Below are 13,333 nucleotides of genomic sequence, written 5' to 3'. Positions count from 1 at the left end.
CACTTTCCTCCCTGATCCCCTGCTTACCCGATCCCCATTCTGAATCTCCAAGTCCTCGAATCCTTTCAATGATCCCCTTCCCCCTCTTTGTCTCCAGCCCACAATAAATAAAATGTTTAGCTCCTAAGAATTTCAGATACTGGGATAAGCCACATACTACATAGAGACTATGAAGCATGTTTCATTTCTTAATAGCACAGAATGCTGCCTGTCTGATTTTCAAGCGCCCCATTCTTTTCTGAGACATAGGCATCTCAGCATTCAGTAGTCCCCAGGTGCACAGAAAGATCTCACTGGAGCCTGGATCACTGCATGGTTTAGTCTCGTACTGGCACAAGGACCAGGAGATTCCATGCTGCTGGCTGCACAGTAAGGGACTAGCAAGCACAGGATTGCTGGCTTGGTGACTGAGCACCTCCACCAGTCCAATTACCTTTCCATCTACAGTAGTCACGGCTGGCAGTTACAGTGGTGACTTCTGGTCAACAGTCAAACATCCTGGCCCAAAGTGGCCTTTGAGAAGCAGGTTGGTTTAAGAATTCTGAGAAATAGGCCTTCAAGTATTTCCCAACACCTTCCCACCTCTGTTTCTCATGAAGGTGCAACAGATGCAGCAGGTTTCTAAGCCAAACATCACAGGGTGAGATAACAGCTTCCTTTACTTCTACCTTTGTAGTAGGTTTGGCTGGGAGGAGGTAGTATACATTAGACTTCCTTTCTTTCACATCTTTTACCAGCAGATACAAACCCAGGGCAGCACGGTGGTGCAGCCAGTAAAGTTGCTGCCTCTCAGTGTCCGCCACCCAGGTTCAATCACGAATGTGGGTGCTGTCTGTGTAGAGTTTGCATGTTTTCCCTGTGGGTTACCTCCCACAACCAGGAGATGTGCAGGTTGGTGGGCTACTGTAATTTGCCCCGAGTATATAGGTGAGCGATAGGATCCGGAAGGAGTTGAGAAGAAAAAAAAATGGGTGGTTGATGGTTGGGGCAGACGCTGAGCTGATGGGCCTGTTTCCTTGCTGCATCTCTCTATTGATTCTAAAAGCCTTGACTTACTCCTCTACCAGCCTAAGAGATGCATGACAATGAGCCAAAGTGATCTATTTCTCTCTCACCGCTGTGGCTAAGACTCAAGCCTCTTCCTTTCTTCTGGTAATTTAAAAAAAATCTTATTTTCTGCATAGTGTGGAAACAAAGTAATGGTAATCAGGGGAGAGAAAAACTAAACTGGGAAGACTTTCATGTTGCTCATGCTTTCTGACAGTTCCACATGCAGCAATTGATGCTGAAGCAATTGTTGATTAGTACAGCTGCAGCTACACTCACCTCTCAAGCTAACTGTTGATGACTTTATGACAAAATTTTATGGAATGGCAAAGCTAAGAGCTGAAGTTCTTTATAGATTTCACGTCTCCACCTTATCCAGCCAGTCCACCCCATTCCCTTGCTTTTCTTGCACCTGGAAATTAATCTGTGGGTACAGAGTGCTAAACTTGAAATGTAGCAACACTTCCTCAGTTTACACAGTTTCGAAACTTCAATTCTACACATAGCATGTTGTGCAGACACTACCCGATTGCAATTTTAGTATTACTACTTGCAGGACAATTTCTCCCCCTGTTCAGTACTTAAAAATCCATTTTGAATATACTCTGAACATCCATGACCTCTGGGAGAGAGGATGCTACAGATTCCTAAGCTGCCAAGTGCAGAAATCTCAGCTCACATCAGAGCTAAGTGGTAAATACCTTATCTTCAGATGACAGCCTAGATTCCATTCCAGGAGAAGCAGTCTCTCATCACCTACTCTGTAGAGTCCCCTAAGAATTTTATACGTTTCTTTGAGATTTTTTCATTCTTCTAAAGTCCCAGAGGATGGACCAGTCTACTCCATCTCCTTTCAGTGGAAACCTTTTCATTCAGTGAACTCCCTGTGGCATAGTCTCAAGACAAAATATTGCTTGGGTAAGATGACTGCAGGTTTGCACTCTATTCCAGCAGATGCTCACAGCAAAAGCCTGATATAATTGTGCCAAGACTTTCATAGTATTACATTTCAACCCCCTTGCAATAAAGCCTAATGTATGATCTGCCTTCCTAATGGCTTGCGTTGCCCGTGTGTTCACTTCCTGTAATTCATTTACAAGGACATAAAAATATTTTTTCTACTTAGTCCTTCCACCCCCCCCCCCCCCCCCCCGCCCACCAAAAATTTTGCTTTTCTATTTGTATCCATTGTAACAATTCTCCGTAGTCAGGTAGAGCAAACCTTGGTAGAAAACCTTGGTCTAAAGGAATAGTGGGTGCCTGATAAGCTTGTCATTTTATCATTAGAATCTTATCTCAGAATCTTGTAACCTAGAAATAATTATAAGTTATGCTAAAGCATCAAATTTGTATTCACCTTACTTCATTTTAAATTGATTGCCACCTTTGCTGAGATGGAGTAGAAATCAGTCCAAGCATATTGGATTTTTTTAATACAACTCTCAAATATTTTCATGCTATTTATTCATCAGGAAATCTAATACACCACAATGGATTAAAGACAAACAACACTTAACTTTCTTACTGTCAATTTATAAATGTGGGCACAATTAAAACCCTAGAGACATTTTATAAACTCTTCTATAACACCGTAAATGATAAAACATGGTCAACAGAACCTAACTGCAGATTAAATTAATCCCTAACCATCTCTTAAATGAACTGTGGAATCCCTGACAGGAATGTCACCCTTAATTAAGTTAGATGTTGGCAGTTGCTGGGCAACTGTCTCAGAGTTCAGCATTGACGTTTATATTTTCAGTAGGTGAAACCAGGTGAAGCAGCAGTCATCTGCTCAGTTAGCATGCATGTTGTTGTTACTTAGTTAATGGATTTCCATTAAACTGCTGCAGAACAATAGATTCACAAAATAAGAGATCACAAATGCTTTGGTGCCTCTCTAAAATAATTTAACATCTTGACTTGTATCTCATCTAGCTATAGAATATGTTCTACTTTGTTGTAATATTGAATGTAGCTCCCTTGTAAACTCAGTGCCACTGTTGTCATCATCTCCATTTCAATATTTTTTCCATTCTGTTTAAAACAGAACAGTAACTGAGGAGCCAGTGAAATGGGCCAAGGTTGTGTGTAATTAGGGATAAACTAGACCAACAGATGCAAGAGACTGTAGATGTTGAAATCTGGAGCAACGCACAAAGCACTGGAGGAACTCAGTGGGTCAGGCAGCGTCTATGGAGGGAAATGGACAAATGATGTTTCGGGTCAAGACCCTTCATCTAGACTGGCAGAAACATCAACTGTCCATTTCCCTCCATAAATGCTCCCTGACCCACTGAGTTCCTCCAGCGCTTTGTGTGTTGTATCACTGTCCAAGTGAACACTGGCTAGTGCCAAGTTCACTGGGATAGCAAAATATCATTGTACATGTCTTCAGCACACTCATGTTGAGAAGACAGGGAAAATAATTATAATGCATTCTCACTCTTATTAGTTATCTCTTTCTCCCACCATCAGCATCAAGAAGTGTACCTATATGGTTGAAAACAAGTTGGGGTCAGCTCTGAAATCAGATATGGTTGAGTAATCATTTAGTTGGACTATGTTTGGACAATGGCCAACTCTAGCAGATACCACAATGATGTCAGAACATCAGCAAATTCCAATGCAAGTGAATACCTTGCAGAAAGCTGGAATAGGAAATAACTTTAGAGCTAAAACTCAATGGCATGTGGGTGATGATGGAGGGTTGATGTCACTATATCCACAGCACCAGAGAAGCTGGCCTTAACCACAAAGTCAGCTCCTTAGTGTCGTCTGATGGTCCTCACAGACCAACATTGTTGAGACTGAAATCATTTAGCAGAATTTGTGTGCCATCTCATTAATGTCTAATTTTAAAAAGGATTTTTGGTATTGTGGAAGAATTATGGATTTGTGTTGATTGGCTGCTTTCATACATTTGAGAGATTTCAAACTCAATGGATTACTTTAGAAAAGAGGCTACAATTTAAATGTAGGAAATGCAGCCATCAATTTGTGATCAGCAAGCTCCCACAAACTATAATGTGAAAATGACCAGATCTTATTTATTATTATTGTTTGGAGAAGTCACTAGGGATAGCCTCCCTGCTATTCTTCAAAATGGGAGTATGGGATGAGGCCATAGAGCTTTTGTTTGATATTCAAACCTGAAAGACACAGTACTATGCTAGACTATCAGCACAGATTGTGTTGTCAAGCCTAGAGCCAACAACTTTTTCACTGAGCAAGAGGCTTTCCAACTGAGCCAAAGCAAAGGAGGCTGATATCTAAAAGTCACTCGTTTAGGTACAAAGATAGGTCAGGTGTTATAAAATGTCAGGGCTACCTAGGGGAATTTTGTTTCCAAGACTGGAATTTCTTATCAATTCATGGCCCTGATTGCATAGTTACTTAATAGCTTCATTTGCATTGAGAGATTAGGTCTTTTGCGGAACTTTAACGAAACTGGTGCTTAGTTTGTGAATCATGTTAACTGAATCTTCACGTCATAATGAAGCACTTCAGTTTGTTCAGTGTAAGGGCAAATTAAGAGAAGGCTTTATTTTTAAGCTGGTATGTTCTGCCCTTGTGGTTACATTCTAGACCGCCCACGCACAATTAATGCAGTTTAAAATGCAGACGCTTTATTTTTTTTTACAAGTGATAAAGTTGGGGGAAGGGAGGAGAACAGAACTTTTTTTTAACAAAAGCACAAGTTGCTTAATAGTGATAGCTTTATACATTTTAATTAGTTTTAGTAATTGGGCATCTTTTTGTCATCCTTTAACTGTCACAAACTTTGGACAAAAATGTCAATGAAAATATTAATTAAAAACATGCTGGAAACACTCAGCAGGTTGGGTTGCATTTGTGGGAAGAGAAACAGGCAATATTTCATCAATTTTATTGAAGAACCTTCATAACTAGGAAAAAGAGAAAGCAAGTTAGCTTTAAGTAGTAGAGAGACTGGGGGAAGAAGAATCTCTCTGATAGGGTGAGGTCACGGTTGCTGTGGGGATACAACTTAAGAATTAACCTGGTGGTTGGATTAATGAAGGTAGTTGGAAAATACAAGCAAAGGAACACAAAAATTTAAAAATGCAAAGCTGAAGGGACTGTTAAGCCAGTTAGGCCGTGTTAATGAAGTGAAGAAAATTGAGCCAGTTATATAGATAAGGCAGCATTGGGCAGCTCTGACACAAATAGAGAAAGTACGTTACTAGAAGATGTTGAATTCAATACAGTGTCCAACATGCCCAGGCAGAGGTGAGGTGCAGTTCCTCAAGCTTACATTGGGCCTTGTTATAACAGTGCAGGAGGTAAGGTTAGAGTGGGAGTGAGAACTAAAGAGGCAGGGGACAGGAAACTCGTGGATGGCCTGAACAGAGGTGCATTACAAAGTGATCACCCAATCTGTATTTATTTTGACCATTGTAAAGGAGACCACATTGTGAGCACTGAATGTAGTACACTAGATTGGAAGAAGTGCAAGTGCATCACTGTTTCACCTGGAAAGATTGGTTGGGTCCCTGGATGGTGGGAAGAGGTAAATGGACAAGTCCTGCAGCTCCTACGATTGCAGGACAAAGTGCAGCAAGAAGTTGTTCACCAGGATGCTGCCTAGATTAGAGGGTACTACCTATAAGGAGAGGTTGGACAAATTTGGATTGTTTTCTCTGGAGTGTCGGGGACTAAGGGCAGACCTGATAGAGGTTTATAAAATTCATGAGAAGCATAGATAGGGTAGATCGAGTCTTTTTTCCAAGGGTAGAGATGTCAAATACAGGAGGCCATAGATTTAAGGTGAGAAGGGAAAGTTTAAAGGAGATATGTGGGGCAAGTTCTGCTTTACATAGAGAGGGATAGGTGCCTGGAATGCACTGTCAGGGATGGTGGTGGAAACAGACATGATAGTGGCATTTGAGAGGCATGTAGACAGGTACATGAACATGCAGAGAATTGGGGGGGGGGGCGGGGAGATATGGATCATGTGCAGGCAGATAGGTTTAGTTTAATTTGATATCATGGTCAGCACAGACATCATGGGCCTGTTCCTGTGCCGTACTGTTCTATGTTAGGAGAGGAGAGTGATTGGTGGAGACAAGGGAGCCTTGAAGGGAACAGTCTCTTAGGAATACTGGAAGGGAAAGGGATGGGAAGAAGTGTCTGCTGACAGAATATTGTTCAAAGCAGTGGAAAATGTGAAGGACATTTGAATATGTGGGTTGGTAGGCTGGAGGAGGACCACCAGTGGATCTCCATCCTCAGTCTGTCCAGAAAGAGATGTGCAAAATAGATGAGATGCAGTCAAGGGCTCTGGCAACTCTGGTGAGTGGAATCCATGGCTTGGAAGAAAGAAGATATCTCAGAGGCACCACACAGGTGAGATACATTTCACACTGTTACTTCAGAGATTGCTTCCTTTTTCTTAAGCTGACCCTGAACTACCCAGTGCTTGTCACTTTAATTCTATACCCCAATCTGTCTGCAGCTGCACGATTATAAACAAAACCCAACTTAAGTTTGAAAGCACCTCGCCTTCTGGACTTAATATTGATTACAACAGCTTCAAGTAACTCTCTCCCATCAGGACTGGCAAGCTCTGCCATTAGTCATCTATCAGATAGGATAAGATTTATCAGTCACGCGTACACAAACACAGTGAAATGCATCTTTTGCGTAGAGTGTTCTGGGGGCAGCCTTCAAGTGTCGCCACACTTCTGGTGCCAACTTAGCATGCCCACAACTTCCTAACCCACTCGTCTTTGGAATGTGGGAGGAAACTGGAGTACCCGGAGGAAACCCATGCGGACACAGGGAGAACGTACAAACTCCTTACAGACAGCGGTTGGAATTGAACCTGGGTCATTGGTGCTGTAATAGCATTACACTAACCGCTATGCTACTGTGCCTGCTCTACACTACTGTGCCTGTGCGCACAGTAGTTTTTGTCAGGTTTCTCTCTCTCCACTGGCATGGTCCGCTTAACTAGTCTCTAAAGTTCTGCAATCTACAGCTTTTACATTCCTTTGTTTGTATTCTCTCTCTGACTGCCCTCAATCAATTAACCAGGTTACTGAATCAATAGTTCATGCCTATTGATAACCCTGACCTCTCAATATCAGAGATTCTTTTTGTCTTATCCATCCCTCTCTCACCCTCTCTGCAACAAAACTAATTAGTTTTCTCATTTTCCCCTAGTTTTGACAGACTTCAATCTGAAACTGTTTCTCTTTCCATAGCTGCTGCCTAATGTGCTGAGTGTTTCCAGCATTTTGTGTTTCCATTTCAGACTTTCAGCATCTGCAGTTTTTTTGCTCTTCAATGAAAATATGAAGTTACAATCTCCATCAGCAATACGAGCATTCATCTTGGGAGCAAGATTACCACATCAGAGCAGCTCGTTCGAGTTGTGGAATCCACCCATTTTCAAGAGGTAATAATTTTAAAAACATTAAAATGGAGGGGAAGAGACTCACCATGACTGACACTTCCAATTAAAATATCTACATTAAATCCATCATCCACATATAGGCCATGCCCAGATAGCTATACCAGGGAGGTGCAAAGTGAAATAGTTGCTTTAACATTTAAACAGCAGACAATACTCACAGGCCAGGGTGAGATGCATCACTTCATGGGGAAGTATTCACTAGATTTTTCTTGTGTAACACTAATTAACTATTCTGTAATAACTTAATTTATAATTGAATACATACATGGGTGATTCAAGTGCACCTGTTGAGAAGCCAATGATGGTCGAGTGCTTCAGTGAGAAACAGGAATGACAAGCAACTTCAAAATTCTAGTTTCTCATCTGCACCCAATTAACACTTGTCTGTCATAGAGTGAAACACTGACAATGCATAATGATTTAAATTCAGTGATCTGTCTGCACTAAATTCTAAGAAATCTGGTTAATATTCAGACAATAAATATTGGACAGAAAGGGTGGAAGTTAGAGAAGACAAACAATGAATATTGTTTTTTCTGCTTGATGGCTTTGGTAACAATTTTAAGATTATCAGTGAAAGAAGGTGGGGGGGAAGGTTAGAAGGAATATTTTTGATTTTGTTATTAACACATGAAATAATTGTCACTTGTGATAGTGAGACAGTCCATCGCATCATTTAAAATGAAACTGCTCCAGGCACCTTTGCAATGATACCCAGAAATGCAGGGTTCAGCCTGGCTACCCGACCCGAGCCCAACTGTGTGCTGGGTTCATGCAAGACAAGCGGTTGCCGTCCATTCATAACTAAATATTGCCTGTGCTTATGGGTTGAGGACCAAGCAGTAGAAGTTGCAATCTAAAACTTACACTAAAATCACATCAGGAACAGAGCCACATTAAAGCTCAGATTTAGTTATGCATTTGTTATGATGGGGATTGCTAAAGCGCAGGTATTAACTACGGTCAAATCTCAAACCAAGACGAAGATAACTATTAGTTCAGCTGTTGTAATCAATTTGTTGCAAGCAAAGAACACACCAAGCAGTAGAGAATTATTAAACTTATAGACCCTCTCTCTATAAATCAGCCACTAAGTCTACTGCTGTAACAAAAAGGGAAATTGTATCAAGATGCAAGGAATTAGTTAAATTAAGCCACTTCAAAACATTCTAACTGTTGGCTGACTGCACTAACAGCAAATTATAGAAAACCATTGTAAGCAGTTGTATGCAATTATTTGTTTTATGCTTTCTAAAATAGTCATACACAGGCTTGAAATGCAAAAACAGCTAAGAAAACAAATGAAGTATGCAAATTCTGCTCACATATCCCAGCGCAGTTTCCTCTGTTCAGATGGGAATTATATTCGAAGCAGGACAATGAAGGAAAAGCAGATGGAGAGGAAAGAAGAGATTTCAACTCATTAATGCCTAACAACAAAAACAAATCACAACTGTCCCCAGTGTGTGACAGCAGGACATCAGTGTGCTATGTAGTGCATGATTATTCCTTCTGAAATTTTTAGGCTGCAAATTAATTTTATCAACACATTTAAATGTTAAACACAAATATGAGTTTTTACTTGACACAAAATAGCCAATTTTTCACATTTTATTCAATTTTTAACAAGCAGAAATTCTAGTGTAAATGATTTTCCAAAGAACTGCACTACAAACATGGTAGATGTCACACAATGTCGCTGTCAAATATGACATTAAGTTCTGAACCCTCTAACCTTCCTGTATCTAAAACAGAAAGTTAACTTCCTGTTGCATTTCCATTGTGGGTGACCATTGATGGAAACTTGACTTGAATAAGTTCAATCTTAAATCTTGGAAACTACTTTATCTGATCAAGAGGGTCAGCCTTTCTTTATCTCAGATTTCTAATTTTACTAACTTAAATACACCAGGAAGGTTAGAGAGTTGGTTCATAACCAGTTAACAAACTGCCAGTCAGCATGGAGACATTTTGAGTACTCACCTTGCTCCGTAACATAAACATTTTTTTTAAAAAATTGGTTAAGTGCTAGTTGAAAAAAGCAATTAAAATGCCCCCAATTAACAGGCATATCTTCATGAAATTACTTAATTTAGAAACATGGGGACAGGATGCCAGAAAACAATAGTTTTATATGGGACTCCATATATCGAAGCATGGGTCAGTATTCACAGTGCCTCTCACGTTTCATTGTATATGGTGCACTCCTACCGTTGTTTGTTCATACCTTACATTGAGTTCACGCTGAGTTGAAAACAGTAACAATTCGTTCAAGCATTTTTAATAGCACATACAAGAGGGAAAAGAAGGTTTTAAAACAATAATTTATTCACATTTTGCAGCATTTAACAACATTCAGATTCCAGTACCTTTTCTGAAAACTTTGCTCTGTGGAAACTACACCATTCATTACTTGGGCCATGGATGAGAGTTTTGGTTGATGAGAAAAATCTCAAAAGTTTAAGAAAATCTTCAGAATCAAGATAAAATGGAGTGCAAGAATACATTTAGTGGGTTAAAAGGCAATCTTCTGCTTGTTATATTGTAAACAAGCAAGCTTCAAAATATTATAGAGTGCCTTAACCATTTGAATGCTGAAAAGCTTTTAATGGATAATTTAGATTATATTCTAAATTTCAAATGTGGAAATTAAAGAACAGCACAAAATACAGGGTATTTAACCCTTCCAACTATTGGTAGTACTGGATAGATTCCATTTTCCATGCCTTTCTCCCATTCTCTGCCACACACACACACACCCCCCCCCATACCCTAAAAACCCTCTCAGCCACTTCTTTCCTCTCCCCTAACACTCCAAACTTCACTACTTATGGAAATGCTGGCATATTCTGAAGATAACAGGTAACTTTGAATTGTAACATCCAAATCAAATTATGTCTGCAAGTGAATGAAAATTAACAAGAATTATGTGGCAGAATAAAAGTACTGATCTGAAAAGATGAGGTTAACTTTAGTTGTAATTTTACAAGTAAAACTGTTCTGAGTTGGCAGTAAATAAGTCATTTAAGCCATGCATATCAGTAACTTGATTATATTGGGTAGTTAATTCCTTTGCAGCACAGGAAAGACTAAAAGATCTGAATAATTGTATTAACATTTGCAACCTTTATTTGATGCAGCTTTCAAACAGATACCAGTCTTCTAGAATATTTTGGCCTTATACACAAGTATCAGGAGTAGGCCATGTGAGTCTTCAATAAGATCATGGCCGTACCTACATCAACACCAATTCCAAAGATTTATCTCCAAGATCTTCATTTGGTATTCAAAAATCTCCATCTAGAATGAAATCAACTGTCATTCTTGAAAGAGTTCCTAAGTCTTCCATCCCTCTGCAAATTAAATTGTTTCACCGAGAAACAAAGGACTGCAGATGCTGGAATCTAGATGAAAAACACGATGATGCTGGAGGAACTCAGCAGGCCAGGCAGCATCCGTGGAGAAAAGCAGGTGGTCAACGTTTCGGGTCAGGACTGAAGATAGGAAAAGAGGAAGCCCAGTATATAGGAGGGAAAAGCAGAGCAGTGATAGGTGGACAAAAGAGGGGAGGCAAGGTGGGCACAGGGTGATGATAGGTAGATGTAGGTAAGAGATAGTGACAGGCAGGTGCGGGGGAGGAGGGGAGAGCAGATCCACCGGGGGATGGGTCACAAGAAAGGAGAGGAAACCCATTCCACCATGCTGCTTCTCCTCTTCTCTTTCCTAGCCTCCTTTCTTTCCCCCCCCCCTCTCTCTTTACTTTAAAGGTCCAAAATGGATAGGTTCTTGTCTGTATTCAAATCCAGATGCCACAGTTTGCTTACCAGCTTAATCCATTAATACCTCTTTATAATTTCCTTATATTGCTGACTATCTATTACTCACATATGCAGCTTTCTGTCCTATCATCTGCAAATATTATGTTTAGTTGTGATCCTAACACAGATCCCATGGCATAAAAACAGTGTGCTGGAAATCATTCTCAGATTCTTGTGGTAAATCACAAATGACATCCTGCTGATTTGAGTGCCTCTTCACTTTGTCACTAGATCACTAGATGCAGAGCTAATTTCTTAGTGAGGTCAATTATTTTGTTTAACCTTTAACTAATAGCTTCTTATGACAGACTTCATCTGGAACTCAGTGTAAATAACATCCATGGATATACTACTGTCCACTACCTGTCATCTCTTCAAAAAAAATATTAAGCTTATCAGGCCTTTTAGAAATACACGCAGAATCTTTCTGATAAACTGAAGATATTCAATGTCTTCAGTCACACTTGTTAATTATAAACACTAGTAAATCATCAACAACAGATGTTAGAATAAACAGTCCACAATTCCCTAGATGCCACCCCTCACCTCTCTTGAATAAGCAGTGTGACATGCAGAGTTTTCCATCTAAAAGGAAAGCTTCTCCAATTCATAGAACTTTGCAGATGTACCCAACCATGATCTCCTGCCATCCTCATCTCCTTCCTTTTAAATCATCTGGCATTGAGAACCTCTTACTCTTCATTGCTATTACAATAACTTTAGTGAATTCTTATATGACACAATATTATTTTGGGAACATTTGGAATGCAATTATTTTCTGCTATTGCAAATACTGATGCAAAGTACCTATTCAACATGCCCGTCATTTCCTTATTTCTATGTATAATGATGTTCTGTTTGCTTTTTTTATTCCAGCCTTTAACATTCAGAAGTATTTTAGACATTCTTTGTTGGTCTCAAGCCACAAATTTTCAGTCTGATTTTCATCTGAAGATTTGTAACATGCATTTTACACTTGGCACAAGGTCAAAGCACCATTACTGGACATTGTTTTTGAGCCACTTAAATATTATAGAGGGCTTCTGAAAAACTGCTTGCAAGGAAGTGGCAGATGTACCTGTGTATATGCTAAGTAACAGTTTGAATGGAACAAGTATTCACTGTTAGTGCATTTACCAGATGGCTTTGACCAAATATCACTGTTCATTTCACTGATAAGCAATTAAAAAATTGACTTTTCTTAGAGCGAGGAATAATAATGACCATTTCCAGGCTGTTTCACTTCACTCTGGAAATATAACCAGGTCCCATCTGCCTGAATCATGGCTGCACATCAGGTACAAATCAATAATATCATTCCCAAAAGTTTATCTTAGGATATACTCAAGTGTGTCAGCCATTCCCTTGTAAGCATCATTCACAATGCGGTGCTCCTGTCATGAGTGAGAGGATTAGTTCATGATTTACTGGGAATCATCATTGCTTGGGTACCCACCCCTTCCAATCAATCACATCCCCAATTGGCCAATGGCCTAACTCTCTGCATTTTCTGCCCCATCCCTATCCCCAATTGGGGCAATCTCTGCACCAAGGGCAATCTCCACATCAAACCCAGCTCTACCTCTACCTCCACCCCCACCAAGCAAGGTACTGATCAGTGGCCAACCAATCACCAACCTGCACAGGCCTTGATTGGATCTTCAACATCCCCATGACCCACCACGCCACTGATCAGACCACTGGCTGTTGGTCCGATTACTGTGCAACCTCTCGTGGTCCTAGACTCGCTGTGTTGGTAGAAAATGCAAAGGAAAATGGGTAATAGTGATTCAGTAGTGTCTGGGACCTAAAGTTTCCATCACTACTGAAGTTTACTGTGGCAGACACACAATCTGAAATTGTCATCAGTGCACAGGATGAAGACCAGTAGCACGACTTTTATAGCAATGTTTAGTTTCTAGGCCACCTTCTTTTTGAGTCATCTTCACTGAACTGTTGAAAGCTTCCTGCCTCACTCTGCCCACCTTCTATCCGATCGCTGCTTTGTTCGACATCTTTGACATTTTAC

General features: G+C 40.2%; 1 protein-coding gene across 4 annotated transcripts in view; it reads right to left on the bottom strand.

The window, feature by feature from the left end:
• Positions 1 to 13,333, bottom strand: part of LOC127578788 (uridine-cytidine kinase-like 1) — a 98,760-nt gene that overhangs the window by 17,859 nt on the left and 67,568 nt on the right. For 2 of the 4 annotated variants that reach the window (XM_052031237.1, XM_052031239.1), the window contains exon 8: positions 9,714 to 9,730. In XM_052031237.1, the coding sequence (XP_051887197.1) occupies positions 9,714 to 9,730 (17 nt within the window). Of the gene's footprint in view, positions 1 to 8,811; positions 8,832 to 9,713; positions 9,731 to 13,333 lie in introns of all 4 variants that reach the window. The other 2 variants (XM_052031236.1, XM_052031238.1) reach the window with 1 other exon arrangement.

The sequence above is a fragment of the Pristis pectinata genome, chromosome 16 (genome assembly GCF_009764475.1).
Source record: "Pristis pectinata isolate sPriPec2 chromosome 16, sPriPec2.1.pri, whole genome shotgun sequence".
NCBI lineage: Eukaryota > Metazoa > Chordata > Chondrichthyes > Rhinopristiformes > Pristidae > Pristis > Pristis pectinata.
The sequence above is the reverse complement of the archived record's forward strand: the minus strand, read 5'-3'. Positions and strand labels throughout refer to the sequence as shown.